A 21,636-nucleotide genomic window follows, 5' to 3' on the forward strand; every position below is an offset into this window, starting at 1 on the left:
ACTCTATTAAAATCCGGTTTCTGTTGACATTTGGAGCAATAAAATTAAGGAGGGGAGGAGATCATGGATAATATGTTGGGGCAGGAGTTTTCCTTGTTCTGTGTTTTAGACCAAGATAATTTTCCATATTCATCTTTTGAATTACGCTTGTTTTGCTGGTGTGTTTGATATTTTTCATGAAAAAACAATAAAATATATTTTTAAAAAAAGACTCTGGTGAGACCTAATTTAGAATATTGTACAATCCTGAACACCGCGCCTTCAGAAAGATATAAAAAAGACTGAGTCAGTCCAGAGGAAGGCTACCAAAATGGTGCGGTCTTCATCATAAGGAGTATGTATACTTTGGTGGTCGCGGGGACGGGGACAATTTTTTTCCCGTGTCATTCTCTAGTATCCACAATTAATATGCATAAAATAAATTTGCATATAATGTAGGCATATGTCTCTCTTATTACACTGTACACTGGAACAGACGTTCTGTGTCCTCCATCTAAAGCAAGTTTGTACTTTCAAAAGCAATTAAAAGTGAAATTAAAAGATTTATCTAAGTAAACTTGAATTAATTCTACTGCAAACCCCTTCCTCCACAGCATGTCTTGTGAGGGTGGGTAATAAAAATATCGCGTCTCATTGCCCTTTTCGATTTTCAAAGTTCAGCCTCCAAGAAACTGGAATAAGGCCTTTCAAAGGAGCGCAGCAGCGAGACACTAGATTCTGTGAACTCCTATCTTTGGCGGAGGAAAACTGCACCCTGGTTCAGTTTTCCTCCGCCAAAGATAGGAGTTCACTCTTCACAGCTCTTTGTCGCGCGACTCCTTTAGCAGAGGGCGTGGAACACGGGTTTCGCGATCACGATTTTCTGCTCGCAGGAAATCCCGCTTTTCCGGCATCAACTGGCTGCGGACGACTAAACGGAACGGGAAGACGGGAGCTCTATAAGGTACAAGACGGGTGCTGGAATCAATTTGGTCGGTTGTCTGGGCGGGCCGGGGAGCGGCGCGTCTTCGCCTCGTTGCTATGGAAACGTTGTGGCTGCTTTCAGCCCTAGGCCGCCTTTTCCTCTAACGCAGTAGCGGGGTTAACAGCGGTGGGAGCAATCGGACTTCGGAGCGGGGAGCCACGGGTGGGGGAGGGCAGGCAGCGGGCGGCTGGGCCGCCCACCTCCTGCTCGGTCAACGCTGGTCACTCCAGATAGTATGGTAAGAGAAAAGAGCCAATGGCCGCTGAGCGAGCGTGCCCGAGCGCTTGGGGGGGGGGGGGGGGGACAGTGTGGAATGTAAGCGTGTGTGGGCCTGCGCTTTTCGCTGTGTTCTAGGCGAGAGTGGCAATTGGGGGAAAAAAATTCGCTGGGATTCACAGTTTTCTCTTTCCTTTCCTAGCCTTTCTATAACAATGTGTACTACCCCTATGGGATCGAGATCGGGGCTTCGTTTACCAGCTTGTCTTCTTCGCTGAGTCCACATCCGATCAAACTTTCCTCCTTGGTTACAGCCAGGATGCCAGCGGGTCAGCTTCCAGTCTTTAAGTTCCGATCTCGGCACGAGACCGTGGACTGGAGGCGGATCAGCGCCATCGATGTGGACAGAGTTGCCAACGAGCTTGATTTTATTACGCTGCAGGAGCACATAACGAACGTAACTTTTTGCAACGTGGAGAACGAGAGGTGCCCCCATTGCCAGAATGCCGTGGACCCCGTGCTCCTGAAACTGCTCCGGTTGGCACAGCTCACCATCGAATATCTACTGCACTCTCAGGAATATCTGACTTCCAGCGTGCATGCATTGGAGGAGAAAGTGCAGGGATCCATCAGTCAGACAGAGCAAATTAAAGTACGGGTGTCCCAACAAGCCGAGGAAGTGAAATCCTTGAAAGATGAATGCAAACGTAGAAAAAAAATCATCAGCACTCAGCAGATAATGATTCACGCAGGAGCCAATACCTATCACAAGGTAAAATATGACTTTCTTGTCTAACAGTTGTGTCTGGGCCAAGAACAGCACACAGCAACATACAGTATTTTGTAATACAAAGAGCAAAAATAATTCGATGTAATTAAATAACAATATAATACAGTGTAAGTTGTCAAATATTCAAAAATCCATTCTCATAACCCTACATTTAACAAAACCCCAACCTGATCAACCCAGGTTACCACAGTTCTGTATATAAAATTTAAAAATGCATATGGTATTTTAATATTCTTGAAAGGTCACTTGGACACACAAAGACAGAGGCGTGAAGAAAGTACAAGAGTTTTATTTACGGCATGCCAGACTCTTGTGCATTGAGCAGCCTGCTTACCAGAGTGTCAGAAACAAGAAATGCATGTACTTTTATGCCCTTTTCACTAAGCATATGAAAACTAATATATGCAAAAACTACAATTTTCATTTGTTACTTCTATAACTTTCTACAATTATTATTGGTCCTAAGCCAGCACTTGCGATAGGTTCAGGGGTACGACTTATAGACCTGTAGGAAGCTAGTTCATTTATCTGCTTATCTAAGCCTTGCAGTTCTAAATGTTCATGTTCAGGAGGACAGGGTACATCATGGCTCAAACTCTTATCTATTTAGCTTACAATGTAGTAAGGCAGGGACATACATTTCAGGCAGATGATGTCAGCAGATTGTATACTGTTTCCAGCTATGTAGGCCAGAGCAGTAGTTCAAACAACAGTTAACCATTTCATGACCCTGCATTCACCCCTTTCAGTCTGCCGTACCTAAGGAGCCAAGCCTGACAAAATAAAGTTAGGGGTCAGGAAAGTCGGGGTTCCCAGTGGGTAAGAGACAATACTGGGAGAGGGCAAGAGCCACTGCAGCAGTGGAACGGTTGACAGCAGAGTCCACAATGCGGTGAAGACCAAACAAGGTAGACAACATAGTACCAGGGAGGACAAAGCAGTTATCAGCAGAATTGTTTTCAGGGTCATACCAGACGGTAACCAAGAGCCCAGAGAACCAGTCCGTATTGAGGCCATGCCAGGTTTGAACAGGAACATGAGCCAGCTTGGTGATGCGGTCTACAACTTCCTAAATCACTTTACCATCAACATCAATTTCAAGGCAACAGTTGGAGAGGTTGAATTTACCACAGACACCCCCTTCAGCAGCTAATAAATAGTCCAAAGCTAGACGATTCTGATAAATAGCAGTGCACATTTTAGCATTCGCTCTGCCAATGGTACTCAAAGCTCGGGAGGTCTCATTATTTATCAGTTCGAGTACAGCTTGTAGACGAATAATGCGGTTCAGCATGTAGATTGGGGTCCGATAGCCCCAGGTGCCATCCTCGGCCCATGTGGCAGGTCCGTAAACAGCAATGATCCATTCAGGAGGCCAGTCATCACCCCATTTTCCAATCTGGAGGGAGTCAGACCGCTTCTGGCGACCCCTGGCATTGAAGATAGGGGCACCCAGGCTTTCGCCATCGGCCAGCGGTAACAGGAAGAAGCTGGGGCGGATCATGCCGAGTACACAAGTTCCAGTCCAATTTGCTGGCAACCAGGAGTATGCAAATAAGCCGCAGAGCCAGTATCGACCATCAGGGGCTTGCCAGTGATCATAGGAGATACCATTGAGCAGATTCTGGAGGGGACTACCTGACAGAGTGGAGGTGAGGTTGGCAGGCCAGGGAGTCCAGGTAGCTGTTGTGGCATTGAAGGACCATTTGAGGTGTCCGACTTGAACATTGAAGAGACCATCAATCCAGGCAGTGAGAGGCAATAATGGAGGTTCGCAAAGTCCATCGAGGAGGTCGAGGAGTGGAAGCAAAAGTAAGGTTCTGTGTAGATAGGCTTAACATGTCCAACTGCTTTGCCTCCCATTGCTCACTCATATTAGTGCCACCACAAACAAAACAATTTCTAATATTAAGGGTTTGTCCAATAGCCTCAGCAAATTGTATAAACAAGTTCCGAGTAAGTGCTGGAATTTAAATGTCTACTTTCATGTTTTCATAAAACTGAGGAAATACAATTGAGTGATGTACTGGTGCTTATGGTCGGGTCACTACATGGATGTATAGGTCTGCATCTGGGTCAGACCCTTTGCCTGAAATTCTAAATCCAATATGCCCTTTCACATACTCTAATTGCTGATTCAACTTTCGGGGTTTCATGATAGTGAAGGAAACTGGGTTGCAGGCACCTACCGGTCAGGTAGGGCTAGGCATAGCGCCCAAGCGTAGAGTAGCGGAAGTTGGGGGCGGCTGGCCCTTTTCGTGGGTTAGGGGGTAAGTAGCCCACTTAATCTGATTTTCATATTGACAGACAAAGGCACCATACTTTCTCTGCCCGTACAGTGGAGGGATTATGAAAGGGCACATGTATTTATCACATGTGGAGTAGTATCTTTGCCAACTGAGGGACCCACAAGAAACAGAATACTTAAGAGTCCTCCAGACCTGCAGCCCTATCAGCAATCCCACATGCATCAAAATACACAGTTACTGGCTTCCTGGGATCCACTATGGGAGTTTGGTTAACAAGCGGACTATCAGCCCCATTAATGCGGACTTCTACCCATTTTTCATCTTTAATACTAGTGGGTTGGTAACATATGATTCCATAAGTGGTCTGCCACTTGCGATAATTGACTCCCTCATAGGAACAGACATCAGATAAGGGGGCAATGTGACAACGGAATTGGGTTCTGTACAGGAGGGCCATTTCTACCTGATTTCCATTACGGACCTCAGAAAGACATGGTTTACAGGACTCAAGGGGTTGTGCCTGAGCTTCTGGCACAACAGGAAACAAATACAAAAGGAAGAAGCATAAGACCGTAAGAAGAAAACAGCAGTCAGATACAACACATAGGAGCATTCGGCAATGTATACACAGAAAACCCATTTGTCACAGAGTGACTTTCAATGTACATAGAAGAAGATTCAATTGGGGCAGTGGTTAACCACAAGCAGTCAGTTAAACTCAAACACTTGTGAAATGGTTATATTCAGAACACCTGCTAAATACAGTGGTAAATGTTCAAAGCAATTTTGAGGTTTTAGAGATCTTCATCTGGAGGTCTGTCTTGCCTGGGGTGGCTTGCCATACAGCAGCAGGCTTGACTCTAATGTAGTGAAACCAGGTTTGATGTCCGGACACCTTGACAGCTGTAGGGGAAGAAATGAGGACAGTGAAAGGGCCTATCCACCTAGGTTTCAGGGGGTCTGACTTCCAAGTTTTTAGCCATACCATATTTCCAGGGATGTATCCATGGACTTGTGTAACTATCGGTAGTGGGGCCCTTTCCAAGACCCATTTGTGGAGCTCTTGAAGGGCTTTAGCTAAAGATTGGACCTTGGAGGATATCCGATCTCAGAGTAGCAAAGGAACCAGGATCTGGGTTCACAATGGGCGGTGGCCGGCCGAACATGAGCTCAAATGGGGACAATTTAGTGGGTTTGGATGGGGTGAATCTAATCTGAAATAGGACAGAGGGCAGCAGGAAAGGCCAGGACAGATTGGTTTCTTCAATTCGTTTCGTGAGAAGGGTCTTAAGAGTTCTATTCATTCTTTCAACCTGACCAGAGCTCTCAGGATGGTAAGCAGCATGTAACTTCCATTCAATTTTGGAGAGCCTGAGCAGTTTGTTGGACAACATCGGCAATGAAAGCAGGGCCGTTGTCACTGCCTATAGAAACAGGGAGACCAAAGCTTGGAATTATGTCATTTAGGAGGTGTTTGGTTACTTCCCTGGCGCGTTCAGTGCGAGTAGGGAAGGCTTCAACCCATCTAGTCAGGGTGTCTGTGAAGACTAGAAGGTGACTGAGGGAATGGGAAGTAGGCATGTGGGTGAAATCTACAGACAGAACCTTCTTCGGATATGTTCCAATGAGTTGGTGTCCAGGAGGTGGCAATCGTCTGGTTGGGGAATTTATTCTAGAACAGACAACACACTATCGGACCGTATTCTGGACTAGCTGATCAAGGTGATTGATAAAGAAATGTCTCTTGAGGGTAATTTTCATAGCGGGTTCTCCAGAGTGCGCCAGATCATGGCATCTTTTGACAATCGTGAGGGCCAGGTATTGAGGAATGAATATAAGGGTACCTGCTGTGCTCGTGTTTGAAGTATCAGTGTGTGGGTCTTGATTGGCACTTGAATTGGCGCATATTTGTATCCACCCCCCTTTCAGGACAGACTGGCCCGAAAGAGTGCGGGGCCCAAGTCTTTTCCTGAGAAGTGTACTGGGGTGTAAGGGTGTCCAGAAAAGGAATGATGATGTACAGAGGAGCCGAAGGAGGGGGGCAGAGAGCAGCTTGGACTGTGCGGTCGGCAAGGGCATTGCCGTGTGAGATGAGATCAGTGATACGATGGTGGGCTCGACAGTGCATAACCATGACACGGGAGGGCAATTTGACGGCCTCGAGGAGGTCAAGAATGAGGGGAGCATGATGGATCAGGCGGCCGGAGGCTGTAATGAAACCTAGATGTTTCCAGATGGCCCCATGGGCATGCAAGGTAAGGAAAGCATATTTAGAGTCAGTGTATATGTTGCAAGACTGAGAGGCAGAGTGGCGCAGGGCAGAAGTGAGGGCATACAGCTCAGCTTCTTGGGCGGAAGTGCAAGAGGGCAGAGGGCCCATGAGTAAAGAGGAAGTGTCAGAGACTACTGCATAAGGAGGAGCGGAGAGCGGAGTGGACAGTGCAGGGAGGAGCAGAGAAACAGGCGGAAAGAGCTGAGAGGACCGGAAAGCGAAGCAAAAACCAGCTAAAGGGAAGTAGATAGTGCAGAGAAAGCAGGCTCATAGGAGTGGACTAAGCAGAGACGAGGGGAAGAGGTGAGAGATAACTCCGCCCACCCACCCCCCGACGTCACCAGCCGAACTCCCCCATAAAAGGGGAGGAGCCAACGTTGCACAGCCGTTCGGCGAGCGGCAAAGGCACTCGCCTTAGCGAGAGCGCCTTTGCGAAGGGCCTCAAGGAAGGGCTCCGGATAACCGCCAAGGTAAGGACTCAACACATAACAAGGCGGAGTACAACCACCAGGCACATACAACTAGCTATTTAACTTTTAGACTATCTTTTAAACTTTCTATCCAACTTTCAAACCAGGCAGACCTTTCTAACTAGCCAACAAGCAGTCAGACCTCTCTAACTAAACAACAGCCAGTCCTTACCAGTCACTCTATCCTTCAAACTTTCAAACTATTTAACAGGTAGCCCTTTCTAGCCAACTAATAAACAGGCAGACTTAACTAACAATTAACTAACTACCTTTATCCTTCAAACTTTCAAATTCTCTGACAGGCAGTCTTTCATACTATCTAACAGGCAGACTTTTCTAGCTCACTAACGAACAGGCAGACATAACTAACTAACATATATTTAAACCAACAAAAAAAAAAAAAATTGAAAATGGCAGGAAGAACTAGAAGCAACAGGGCTACAATCAAGACCGGCAGCCCAGTCACCAAAGGGATCCAGGGGATTGCCACGGTCCATGTACAGACAGAAGGAGAGCCAGGACGGAGGACAGACGTCTCTGTACAGACCGAGGCCATCCCCAAGCAGATGACTACAGTCTCCACACAGACAGAGGAGATGGATCAGCTAGACGGAGACATCTTGCAGAAACTGAGGAGCCTTAGAGAGGAGGTAAAGCGCTTGAGAAGCATCTGAGAGGACGAGGCCTTCATCGACGGAGTCATCCAGGAGCTGTCCCAGATCACTGAGCCGGAGCCAGGCAAAACCATCCTCAGGACGCCCAAACCGTCCGAACCTGCAACCTTGAAACCAACGATTAGGGTACAAGAAGAGGCTGGAGACGCTGACTCCTGGCAGCTGGTAACTTCCTCCACAGGCGAACGCAGAAGACCTTCCTCTTCCCCTTCTGTCTCTTTCTCTCATACACAGGGCAGTTTTACATCGACCCCCTAATCACCTTGAGGAACAGATTCCAGCTGTTACAGGAAGAACCTGCCAATGAGGTACAGGAGGTTGTCCACCAGACGGTTCCAGATCCAGAGGCAACAGATCAGCTCCCCCCAAAGAAGCGCAGAGTGGTAGTCATTGGGGATTCCCTGCTGAGGGGCACCGAGGGACCAATTTGCAGACCAGATATGCAATCAAGAGAGGTTTGCTGTCTGCCAGGAGCCAGGATCCGAGACGTAACCACCTGCTTAGACAGACTAATCAAGCCCCATGACCACTTTCCCATGCTTCTCATCCACGTCGGAATGAACGACACTGCCAGGAACACCCCGGAGAACATATCTGAAGACTTTGGAGCCCTGGGTGAGAAGCTGAGGAGGATGGAAGCGCAGGTGGTCTTCTCCTCGATCCTCCCAGTGAGGGGCAAAGGAAGAGTCAGGGAGGATCGTATCCAGAGGACAAACGACTGGCTGCACGGATGGTGCTGGGAGATGGAACTTTGGATTCCTGAACCATGGAGAAGCACTGCAAGGACTACAGGGACCAGACAGACTCCACCTGACCAGAAGGGGAAAGAACGTCTTTGGACACCGACTAGCCTGCCTACTTCGTTGGGGGTTTAAACTAGGTAAGTTGAGGGAGGGTACCCACTCACGTACTGGCACAAATAACCAACCTGGTGAGGTAAGTTGCCGATCCATTTCTGAGTCAGAGATAACTACACACTGCATTTCCGAGTTCGAGGTAAGTACACATATTGCAAACAGTACTATAGGAGCTCAATTAGCTCAAGCAGGAATATCTACACAGAGACATAGCAAACATAAGGTATGGAGGGCTATGTACGTTAATGCCCACAGTTTGGGCAATAAGATTCTGGAATTAGAGACGGAAATGAGGAACGCCGACCTAGACGTGGTGGCGATATCCGAGACTTGGTTCACGGACTCCCATAGGTGGGATATGGCTATACCGGGACACAACTTACTTCGTCGAGACAGAGAGGGAAAAATGGGTGGAGGGGTAGCACTATACACTAAAGAGGACATCAAAGTTACCAAAATCACAGATGTCAAGTACACTGGGGAATCCCTCTGGGTGAATTTGGCTAGGGGGAAGTACAAATGCTTGTATCTTGGCATAGTTTACAGACCTCTAAGACAACAGGAGGACATGGATATAGAATTAGTTGAAGACATAGAGACTATCACTTTGCGTGGAGACACAGTGTTGTTAGGAGACTTCAATATGCCTGATGTGGATTGGAACAAGCTTTCCACTACGACCAGCAGCAGCAGGAAGCTACTAACCTCTATAAAGGGAGCAAAACTCAGACAAATGGTATTAGAGCCCACTAGGGATCGGGCAATACTGGACCTAATACTCACCAACGGAGAAAGTGTCACAGAGGTCTCGGTAGGTGATATGTTGGCCTCCAGTGACCACAACATGATATGGTTCAACCTCAGGAAAGGTTTCATTAAGTCAAGCACATCAACCAAGGTCCTCAACTTTAAGGGCACAAACTTCGAAAGTATGGGAGATTTCGTCCATCGGGCACTGCAAAACCAAACCGAAACAAATAATGTAGAGGTAATGTGGTCAACTCTGAAATCAACCATACACGAAGCAACCAACCGCTACATAAAATCAGTATGTAAACGGTGAAGAAACAATAGACCACAGTGGTTCTCTGCGGAGATCTCAGACCTCATAAAAAAGAAGAAAAGAGCATTCATCTACAAACTATCAGGGAAGCAAGAATCTAAGGAAGACTATTAGGCCAAGTCAAAAGCAGTCAAAACAGCAGTCAGAGAGGCCAAACTCCGAATGGAGGAGAATCTAGCGAAGGACATCAAGAAGGGCGATAAATCCTTCTTCAAGTATATTAGTGACAGAAAAAGAAACACAGATGGGATAGTACGCCTTAGAAAACCCGACGGGAACTATGTAGAATTGGACTCCAATAAAGCCAAACTTTTTAAAATGAATACTTCTGCACAGTCTTCACTTGCGAGGCGCCGGGATCCAGCCCTCAGCTGCCGACAAGGGAAAGCTCGGAAGACCCGTTTCGAAATTTCGAGTTTACGCCCAGCAGTGTCTACTATGAGCTATCAAGAGTCAAGGTGAACAAAGCTATGGGACCAGACAAACTACACCCCAGGGTGCTCAGGTAGTTGAGTGACGTCCTGGCGGAAGCGTTATCCACGCTCTTCAATCTTTCCTTAAGTAGAGGAAGAGTCCTGTTGGACTGGAAAACTGCTAACGTCATTCCACTCCACAAAAAGGGATGCAGGACGGAGGGTGCGAATTATAGACTGGTGAGTCTCACATCGATAGTGAGTAAACTTATGGAAACACTAATCAAACGCCAATTGGATACGATCCTGAACGAGGAGAATCTACGAGATCCCCATCAACATGGTTTTATGAAGGGAAGGTCCTGCCAATCAAACCTGATCAGCTTCTTTGACTTGGTCACAAGAAAGCTGGATATAGGGGAGTCCCTGGACGTCGTGTACTTAGACTTCAGCAAAGCGTTTGATAGCGTCCCACACCGCAGGTTATTGAGCAAGATGAGTTCGATGGGATTAGGTGAAACATTAACTGCATGGGTTAAGGACTGGCTTAGAGGCAGACTTTAGAGGGTAGTGGTAAACGGTCCCCTCTCCGATACGACGGAGGTAATCAGCGGACTACCGCAGAGCTCGGTCTTGGGCCCGATACTATTTAACATCTTCGTAAGAGACTTGGATGAGGGGCTTCAAGGTAAAATTACATTATTTGCCGATGATGCCAAATTATACAACATAGTAGGCAAAAGCACAATAGACAAAAGCACAGTGCCTGACAGTATGACGCAGGACCTACTCCTGCTGGAGCATTGGTCAAAGACTTGACAACTAAATTTCAATGCCAAAAAATGCAAGGTCATGCACCTTGGCGGCAAAAATCCATGCAGGACTTACACCCTAAATGGTGAGATCCTAACAAGGACTGTAGCAGAACGTGACTTGGGAGTGATCATTAGCGAAGACATGAAGACTACCAATCAAGTGGAGAAAGCTTCATCCAGGGCTAGACAAATCATGCCGGGAAACAAGGGTGCAGGCATAAAACTGGGGCTGTACTATCGCCCACCTGGTACGCCAGAAGGAGTCGGACACGACTTGGAAGCTGAACTGAGACAGGAATGCAGGACTGGAAGTGTAACAGTGATGGGGGACTTCAACTTCCCGGGGATAGACTGGAGTACGGGTCACTCCAACTGCACTAGGGAAACAGGATTTGTAGAAGCTGTGAGGGACTGCTTCATGGAGCAACTAGTCAGGGAACCGACGCGAGGGGGTGCTACTCTTGACCTCATCCTAAACGGATTAGGGGGGCCTGCAAGAGGGGTAGAAGTGGGAGAACCACTAGGCAACAGTGATCACAACGCGATCAGATTCACATTAGAAAGGGGGACACCCATAGTAAGGAGGACCGCAACAACTGCGCTCAACTTCAGGAAAGGGAACTATGCTGCTATGAGGGAAATGGTGGGGAGGAAGCTCAGAAACATCTTTAGGATGGATACTGTAGGAAGCGCCTGGACCCTATTCAGGGACACCCTGCAGGAAGCACAAAGAATGTGCATCCCCAGTTTCAGGAAAGGCTGCAAGAACAAGCGGTCAAAGGACCCGGTTTGGATATCAACTGAAGTAAAGAGGGCAATAAATGACAAAAAAGTATCCTTCTGGAGATGGAAAAAGGACCCAACGGAGGAAAATCACCAGGCGCACAGGAAATGCCAAAAGGAATGCCACCGAGAGGTTAGAAAAGCAAAAGGGGAATACGAAGAGGGGCTGGCCAGGGAGGCGAAAAACTTCAAGGCATTCTTCAGTTACGTAAAGGGGAAGCGACCAGCGAGAGAGGAGGTGGGGCCTTTGGACGATGGGGATAGGAAGGGAGTGATTAAGGAGGATAAAGAGGTAGCTGAGAGGTTGAACACGTTCTTCTCGTCGGTTTTCACGAGCGAAGACACATCTAATATACCGGACTCAGAGGAGCTCATGAGTGGGGAACAGGCCGAAAAATTGGAGCACATAGAGGTAAGTAAGGAGGATGTCCTCAAACAGATAGACAGGTTAAAATGCGGCAAATCACCGGGCCCGGACGGGATCCACCCAAGGGTTCTGAAGGAACTAAGACAAGAAATAGCGGGCACAATCCAGCATGTTTGCAACCTATCCTTGAAAACTGGAGAGGTACCAGAGGACTGGAAATTGGCGAATATCACACCTATCTTCAAGAAGGGATCGAGGGGTGACCCCGGGAACTACAGGCCGGTGAGCCTGACTTCAATTATAGGGAAGATGGTGGAAGCTATGATCAAGGACGGCATTTGCGAGCACATCGAGAGGAATGGCCTACTGAGAACAAGCCAGCACGGATTCTGTAAGGGAAGGTCGTGCCTAACAAACCTTCTGTACTTCTTTGAGGGAATAAGCAGTCGGGTGGACAATGGGGAACCCATAGACATCATTTACCTCGATTTTCAAAAGACTTTCGACAAGGTGCCACATGAAAGGCTGCTTAGGAAGCTATGGAACCACGGGGTGGGAGGGGATGTGCACAGATGGATCAAGCACTGGTTGTCGGGTAGACTGCAGAGGGTCGGAGTAAAGGGACAATATTCTGACTGGCGGGGAGTCACGAGCGGTGTGCCACAGGGATCGGTGCTGGGGCCGTTACTCTTCAACATATTTATCAATGACCTGGAAAAGGAGGCAAAGTGCGAGGTTATAAAATTTGCAGACGATACCAAACTGTGCGGCAAAGTTAGGTCCAGGGAGGAGTGTGAGGACCTGCAAAAGGACCTGGACAAGCTGGAAGACTGGGCAAATAAATGGCAAATGCGCTTTAACGTGGAAAAATGCAAGGTCATGCATATAGGGAAAAAGAACCCGTTGTTCAACTACAAATTGGGGGGGGGCATTGTTGGGAGACAGCAGACTTGAGAGAGACTTGGGTGTGCTGGTGGATGCATCACTGAAGCCATCTGCACAGTGCGCAGCAGCCTCGAAAAAAGCCAACAGGATGCTGGGCATCATAAAGAGGGGCATAACAACCAGGACGCGGGAAGTCATCATGCCATTGTATCGAGCGATGGTGCGTCTACATCTGGAATACTGTGTTCAGTATTGGTCGCCGCACCTCAAGAAGGACATGGCGGTACTTGAGAGAGTCCAAAGGAGAGCAACGAAACTGGTAAGAGGGCTGGAACACTGCCCATACGCCGAGAGGTTGGAAAGGCTGGGTCTCTTCTCTCTGGAAAAAAGGAGGCTCAGGGGAGATATGATAGAGACCTTCAAGATCATGAGGGGCATAGAGAGGGTGGATAGGGACAGATTCTTCAGACTGAAGGGGACAACAGGTACGAGGGGGCATTTGGAGAAACTGAAGGGAGATAAGTTCAAAACAAATGCAAGGAAGTTTTTTTTCACCCAAAGGGTCGTGGACACTTGGAATGTGCTACCGGAGGAAGTGATCAGGCAGAGTACGGTACAGGGATTCAAACAGGGATTGGACGGATTCCTGAGGGATAAAGGGATCGTGGGATACTGAGAGAGGTGCTGGGATGTAACACAAGTATAGAAAGCTAACCAGGTAATAAGAATAGAAACCCAACCAGGTCGTGCATGTGCAAGACTGGAGGGTTAGGACTTCGATGGGAAGATAGGACTTCAATGAGAAACCAAGGGGGCCCCTTCTGGTGATTCAGACAGGTCGTGACCTGTTTGGGCCGCCGCGGGAGCGGACTGCCGGGCGGGATGGACCTATGGTCTGACCCGGCGGAGGCACTGCTTATGTTCTTTTGGGTTGTATCCATAGAAGTTTCGTCAGCTGTAAGCCCGAGTTCATAATGCCGTTGTACAGATCCATGGTGAGACCCCATCTGGAATACTGTGTACAATTCTGGAGGCTACATTATCAAAAAGATGTGCTAAGAGTTGAGTCGGTTCAGCCAATGGCCACCAGAATGGTCTCGGGACTCAAGGATCTCCCCTATGAGGAACGGCTGGGTAAGTTGCAGCTATACTCGAGGAACGCAGAGAGAGGGGAGACATGATCGAGACGTTCAAATATGTCACGGGCTGTATCGAGGTGAAAGAAGATTTCTTTTTTCTTAAAGGACCCACGGCAACAAGAGGGCATCCATTGAAAATCAGGGGTGGGAAATTTCATGGCGACACCAGAAAATATTTCTTCACCGAAAGGGTGGTTGATCGCTGGAATAATCTTCCACTACAGGTAATTGAGGCCAGCAGCATGCCAGATTTTAAGAAAAGATGGGATTGGCATATGGGTTCTCTTCATAGAGGAAGTTAGGGGGGTGGGTCATTAGTGTGGGCAGACTAGATGGTCCGTGGCCCTTTTCTGCCGTCATTTTTCATGTTTCTATAACCAGCGATATGGGTACCAGAAGGAGTGACAGACGAACTGCCATCTGTGAAAAGAGTGAAATCAGGGTCCTGGAGTGGGATATCAGTGAGATCAGGACGGGAAGAATAAACCAAGTCAATGGTGTCAAGGCAGTTGTGCACGACCGGCTGGGAGGAGACAGGGAGGAGAGTGGAGGGGTCAAGGAGTAAAGAGACAACAAGAGAGACCTGAGGGTTTTCACAAAGAATGGCTTGGTATTTAAGGAGGCGCTCATTCGTGAGCCACAAGGAGCCTTTATGTTCTAGAAGAGAGGTCACACAGCGTGGGACAAAACGGTCAATATGTTGGCCAAAAGTGAGTTTGTTAGCGTGCTGTAAGAGATCTGAGACAGTGGCAATTGCCCGAAGGCAGGGAGGCCACCCGGCAGGAACAGGATCCAATTGTCGAGAGAGATAGGCAATGGGCCTACATCAGGAACCAAGGAACTGGATAAGGACTCTGGCTGCGATACCGAAGTGAGAAGATTTTGGAGGCAGCGGAAAGACCGCTCATGAAGTTGGGTCCAGACAAAAGGGGCTGAGTCAGCGCCTTTGGTGGAATCATACAGAGGGCGGGCAATAATAGAGAAATCAGGGATCCAGATACGACAGTATCCGGCGATACCGAGGAAGGTGTGCATGGCTTTGAGAGTACCGGGAACAGGGAGACTACAGACAGCCTGGACACGGGTGTGGGGAAGGTCCCTGGTACCCTGGGAAATATGAAACCCAAGGTAGGTGACACGAGGAAGGCACAACTGAGCCTTCCGGAGAGACACACGGTAACCGCAATGGAGAAGAAACTGAAGGAGAGAGCGTGTGTCCTCCTGACAGGCAGAGGTAGATAGAGTGATAGAGAAGAAGATCATCAACGTAGTGCAAGACTTGGGAATCAGATGAAGGGGAGAAATTGGCAAGGTCTGAAGCAAGGGCATTATTGAATAGAGTGGGGCTATTTTTAAATCCCTGGGGTAGACGGGTACAGGTTACTTAGGAGATTTGTCCAGTGGAAGGATTTTCCCATTGGAATGTAAAAATTGGCTAATTGGAAGGGACTAACCGACAGCAAAAGAATGCATCCTTGAGATCCAAAACAATGAAGTGGGTAGCTCCGGGGGGAACCAATCCCAACAGGGTATAAGGATTAGGGACAGTAGGATGGATGTCCTCTACAAGACGGTTGACAGCATGGAGGTCCTGAACGGGGGCGGTAATCGGGGTGATCACTGGGTTTTAAAACTGGAAGGAGGGGGGTATTCCAGGATGATTTGCAAGGAACCAAAAACCCACAATCTAGTAAACGAGACAAATGGATGTGTATTCCCTGGAGAGTGGACTGGGATATGCGGTACTGCTTGATAGAGACCGGACTGGCAGAAGCCTTGAGGGTAACAACAAAGGGTGGGATGTTACTTGCTAGTCCGGGGGACCCAGACTCAGCCCAAACAGTCGAATCAAGGCCCTCAAGAAAATCAGATACAGAGAGTGGGGGTTTGTTTGCCATGGGTTCCGACAATAGGGAACAGAGGAGGCTTGGTGAGGGGGCAGCGGAGCGGTCAGGAATGGGTGTGAGGTTTGCAGAAGGGAGGTCCATAGTCAGACTGTGAGAAGACAGATGAATAGTAGCTCCCAAGCGCTGGAGAAGGTCCCAACCAAGCAAGAGGACGGGACAAGAGGGCATGAACACAAATGAATGTGGTATGGAATGGCCACCAATGCGAACCGAAACAGGTTCAAGGATAGGGACAGAATCAGAAGAGCCAGTTGCACCCATAGTGGAGATAGATTTGGAAGAATGCTTACTGAGAGAGCAGGTCAGAATTGAGTGTTTGGCGCCGGTGTCGACCAGCATAGAAATAGAGTGGTCCCCTATACGGACATTGACCAAGGGCTCGTGGGAACCGAGTGAGTAAGTTGGGAACAATCCGGAAAGTCCTTGGTACTCACTGCGAGCCGGTCTGTCTCAGTATTCAATTTCAGAGTCGGAATGAAAGGATGCCAAACCAATAGTAGGTTGGTCCGTAGTTTTAGCCTGGCAGGTACGGGGCTTACTTGGACACTCGTTCTTCCAGTGACCCCTCTCCTTGCAATAGGCACACTGATCCCGTTCCAAATCCTTATTGGGTCCTGTCCTATCAGGCTGGGACCCCGCAGGTTTTGAGGGGCCAGAGGAATAGGGAGGGGGGGCGCTTGGAGGAGCAGGGCTCAGAGTTTCGGGCAGGGGGCCGGTTACTTGGGAAAGTATTTTGGAGGGCTACCGCATGGAGATCCGCTTTGCGCCGGAGAAGCTTATCAGCCTCTCGCCTGTTGGCGCTGTCCCAATTCATGAAAACACGTTGGGCAATCTCAAGGAGCTGGACAGTCTTCATGCCTGCGAACCCATCCTGCTTCTAGAGTGTCCTACGGATATCAGGTTGTGTCTGGCTCACAAATGAGGTATTAACCATACAGAGGTTTTCAGGTTTTTCTGGGTCAAAGGGAGTAGACGTTCATATAATGCAGCTGGAGATTCATCAGTCTTTTGGAAATGTTGGTGGGTTTCCGAGAAGCCACCCGGAGACCCTCAAGGATATACTGGCGGTACTTTGAGTGGCGTCATTGGGGTCTCAATTAGGGTCCTGAGAAGGGAAATGGTTATTAATCCAGTTGGGGTCGGCTGCATCCGCATCCGCCTGTGCCTTTGTAAGGGATTCTTGCAAAACCCGTTTACGTTCTTTGGTATTTAGGAGACAGAGAAGTAGTTCCTGGCAATCTGACCACGTGAGTCGGTGTGTACGAATGATGGACGTAATAAGGTCAATAGTTGCCTGTGGCCGCTCTGAGTAAGGGGAACAATGGGATTTCCAGTTGTATAAATCAGTAGTGGTGAAGGGCTGATATACAAGGCTAATAGTGGGTGGTCTAGGATGCCCGGCGGCATCCGGTGGATTGGCAACAGGAACCTGGCGAAGGGGTATGGCCAGATTTGTAGCCTCCAGAGTCTCCTGTTTCATTTGTCTTCTCATGGGAACTACAGTCTCAAGCGATGGCTCATCAGAAAGAGAGAGAGAGAGAGTCCAGAGGTGGATAAAGGACTGGGGAGGACAGAATGTCATGAGCTGGGCTATCAGCCAGGGCTCGGGAAGGGGAAGCTGGAAATTGGGCAGGGAGTTGTACAGGCTGGGAAACAGAAGGCTGAGCAAGGAAGACAGAACTGGGATTGGGTATGGGCTGTTGTGTTGCTGAGTAAGAAGGAGGAGCATTAGGTATTTCAAGTATGTCAGTTGAAGGGTCAGACTCAAAGACATGAGTAGGATGATAATGCTCATTGACAGTCTTCATGAGGGTGAGGACTTGGGACTGGAGTTTCTTGGGTACAGGAGGGAAAAGCCAAGAAGGCTTGCTGCGGACTAAGTCTAACCAACTATTTATATAGGGGAATTGATCAGGATGGCCAGTCTTAGGGTGGGTTACTATGATAAAAACCTGACGGGTTATGTCCTCTTCCAGGGAGCCAGAGGGGGACCAGCCCATACCAAACGTCGGCCATTCTAACTGGCATAGACGAATAAGGATTGATTTTTTTAAGTGTCCCATAATCAGAGCTAAATCCCTTTTTAAAATTAACTAACATTGTATCAAGGGGGTCCCCATAGATAGACTGACATCCCCCCATTGTGCAGTGGAGGACAAAAACACTTCCCTGTATTCCTGGCTCTGCCCGTCTCCGGACTAGGGAAACGCAGTACTAACAGGTCCGCACTCGCTTCGTCCCAAGGACGTCTCAATCACACACAATACACACGCCAGTAATATCTGTTACCCAAAACAGTGAAACACAGGTCCTATATTTCCTCCCTGCGACTTCAGCGATGGATCAAGTGGCTTACTAGGCAGGAGAAAAGAGACAGGATAGGAATGATCAATTCCTACTTACCAGATGGTGGCCACTCCAGGACAGAATTAAATTGATACAGATTCTTGTACTTTAAACTGAGACTGGATAAGTCAGTTGAAGTGGTCGAACTTCCTGAGGTCTGCCAACCCCAAAAGGAGTGCTGCCGGCTAAGCAGACTAGTCAGCCGTAGGACCAGAGACAAGTGACCAATCGAGTGACCAGTGGTCAAGAGACCTTCAAGTCCCTGTTCGGGCACCAAATGAAAGGTCACTTGGACACACAAAGACAGGCGTGAAGAAAGTACAAGAGTTTTATTTACAGCATGCCGGACTCTTGTGCAGTGAGCAGTTTGCTTACAAGAGTGTCAGAAAGAGGAAATGCACGGACTTTTATGCCCTTTTCACTAAGCATATGCAAACTAATACATGCAAAAACTACAATTTTCATTTGTTACTTCTATAACTTTCTACAATTATTATTGGTCCTAAGCCAGCACTTGCGATAGGTTCAGGGGTACGACTTATAGTCCTATAGGAAGCTAGTTCATTTATCTGCTTATCTAAGCATTGCAGTTCTAAATGTTACATGTTCAGGAGGGCAGGATACATCATGGCTAAAACTCTTTATCTATTTAGCTTACAATGTGGTAAGGCAGGGACATACATTTCAGGCAGATGATGTCAGCAGTTTGTACACTGTTTCCAGCTATGTAGGCCAGAGCAGTATTTCAAACAACAGTTAACCATTTCATGACCCTACATTCTGTGTCTCTTGATCAGAGCTGTAGTTTTTGAGTAATTATTTTTTTCCAACCTAATGGTAGCTGGAAAGAATTATACATATGCATCTTCATTTTATAATCTTAGTGCCTAAATGTAAGCACTGTTTGCATGGTTAGATTATTGAAATACTAGTGTTTACATGTGTGAATGTGTGCTGTGCTTGATCAGCAATACGTGTTATGCAGTGGTCTCAAACTCAAACCCTTTGCAGGGCCATATTTTAAATTTGTAGGTACTTGGAGTGCCGCAGAAAAGAAAAAATAGTTAATGTCTTATTAAAGAAATGACAATTTTGCATGAGGTAAAACTCATTATAGGTTATAAATATTTTCTTTAACTGTTAAAGGAAAGATTTATAAACTATAAAGAGTTTTACCTCATGCAAAATTGTCATTTTTTAAATAAAACAAATAAAAAAAACCTCTTTGGAGTGACGATGTTCCTAAATGGACTTTATTTGAAAGTGTCAAAGTTCCAAAGGTACACTAAAATCATCCACATAAAATAATTTCATCCACATAATAGCCTTAAAGGACATAGTCCGCTAGGGATACAGGACCCAACGCAGTCCGCGTTTCGACAAAAAGTCTTCTTCAGGGGTCCTATAAATAATGGGTTACATTAAGAATGCATGTAAGTTATGAATAGTAGTGGTGATAAGATGTGAGACTGTGAATGATATCTGACATGCAAAGAGTATGAAAGATATGTGATAAAGGACACAGTGATGTAAATGGCACTAATAAAAATGAGTTGGTGAAAAAAGTGATAAATATCATAAATATGTGAAAACAGAAAATATTTGCGTCTATGCAAAATGCAGAATGAAGTGAAAAACTTAAATATATTATAAAAATGGTGGACGTGCGAAGACCATGCTAAACAAATGATCTGTGAATGCTTGTGTTTAAACAAGCTAGAAAGACACAAAGGGAACTATATAGGACAAAAAATGAATGAAGAATACTTACCCTGGGGGTCCTATAAAGGTGAATACGTGGGAAACTAAAATAACATTGAATTTAAAATTTCAGGAGTTAAAACCATTTATAAAACTCTATACTACTGCCAAGTATTAAGCATATTAGCAAAGCCATGTAGAATGTTTTAAAAAAAGCTATGTAGAATGTTTAGATACAGATGATAGATGATAGAAAAAAGGGATACGCAGTAAAAAAGAGGGGGTGAGCTTCCAATAAAGAGGCTAAATTGAAAACCTAATTGAAAAACTAACATTTTTTAAATAAGACATTAACTAGTTTTTCTACGGTCCTCCAAGTCCCCTATTTTTTTCTGTGGCCCTCACAGTTAAAGTTTAACATCTTTCCTAAGTTCTCAGAATTGACACATTTCAATCACTATATTGAAAATAAAATCATTTTCCCTACTTTGTTGTCTGGTGATTTTATTTTTCTGTGCTTTTAACTGTTTCCAGAGCCTTCTTGTCCATTGACTATTTTTCTCTCCGTCTTCACTTTCTGCCTTGACTTACAGCCTGTTTTACAAAGCCGCGTGGCAACAGCCCTGAAGCCCTTTAAATCTCTATTGGCTTTGAGGCCATTACCTTGCGGCTTTGTAAAACAGTTTGCATCCATCTTTGGCATTAACTTAACATTCAATTTTTCAATTTTTCTGCTTCTCAAAATCTACGTTTCAATGTCTTACCTTCTCTTCCTATCCCTCTCTCCTTCCCTCCCTATTTCCATGGTCTGACATCTCTCTTCTCCCCCCCCAGTGTAACATTTCTCTTTCCCTTCCTCCTTTCTGCCCCCTGCAGTCCATCTCCCTTCCCTTGCTCCTTTCTGAGCACCCCAGTCCAACATTTCTCCCTCCTTTCCACCAGTCCATTTTTTCTCTCTTCCTCCTGCATGCTTCTCCTCGGATTCTCCTTCCCTCAGCCAAACAACATCTTTCTTTCTTCCTCCGAGTCCAACTTTTCACTCTCTGCCCCCCCTTCCCCAGTGTAACATTTCTCCTTCCCTCCTTTCTGCCATCCCCATCCATCTTGCCCTCTCCATGAGTCCAACACTTTCTGCCTCCTGCACACTTTCTCTCTCTGTTCTTGCCTCAGTAGCATCCTTCCTTCCCACCCCTCAATCCAACATGCTCTCTTTCCCTGTACCTTCTCACTCTCTCCTCCAGTGTGTAGCACCCTTCCTTTCCCTACCTTTCTCCAGGTCCATCAGCACCTCTCTCCATTCCTTTTACCTCCCCCTTGTCCAGCAGAACCCCTTCTCCCTTCCCTGCTCCCCCTGTCCAGCAGTACTCCTTCTCCCTTTCCTGCTCCTCCTGTCCAGCAGTACCTCTTCTCCCTTCCCTGCTCCCCCTGTCCAGCAATACCCCTTTTCCCTTTGTCAAGCAGTACCCATTCTCTCTTCCTTCCTCACCTCCTCCCCTGTCCAGTAATACCTGTATTTTGCAGCCGCGGTCTTGTACACAATCTCGCACACTGGGCAGGAAGAGAGGCGCCGGCATCAGCTGACTTGCAGCTTCCTGCAGCCGTCGCGTATGCCGGGACTCCTGCCTTTATGTATCTGCCAGATACGAGAAAGCTGTTATTCTGGCATATGCGACGGCAGCAGGAAGTTGCAAGTTAGCTGATGTTGGCATCTCTCTTCCTGCCCAA

General features: G+C 47.1%; 1 protein-coding gene across 4 annotated transcripts in view; it reads left to right on the forward strand.

Moving 5' to 3' along the window:
• Nucleotides 1-662: 662 nt before the first annotated feature.
• The window catches only part of DZIP1 (DAZ interacting zinc finger protein 1), a 585,021-nt gene continuing 564,047 nt past the window's right edge, over nt 663-21,636 (forward strand). The window contains exons 1-2 of one of the 4 annotated variants that reach the window (XM_033947541.1): nt 663-943; nt 1,383-1,952. In XM_033947541.1, coding sequence (XP_033803432.1) covers nt 1,500-1,952 — 453 coding nt within the window. In that variant the 5' untranslated portion in view covers nt 663-943; nt 1,383-1,499. Of the gene's footprint in view, nt 944-988; nt 1,203-1,382; nt 1,953-21,636 lie in introns of those variants that run through there. The other 3 variants (XM_033947543.1, XM_033947540.1, XM_033947539.1) reach the window with 3 other exon arrangements.

Source organism: Geotrypetes seraphini, chromosome 6 (genome assembly GCF_902459505.1).
Source record: "Geotrypetes seraphini chromosome 6, aGeoSer1.1, whole genome shotgun sequence".
Classification (NCBI taxonomy): domain Eukaryota; kingdom Metazoa; phylum Chordata; class Amphibia; order Gymnophiona; family Dermophiidae; genus Geotrypetes; species Geotrypetes seraphini.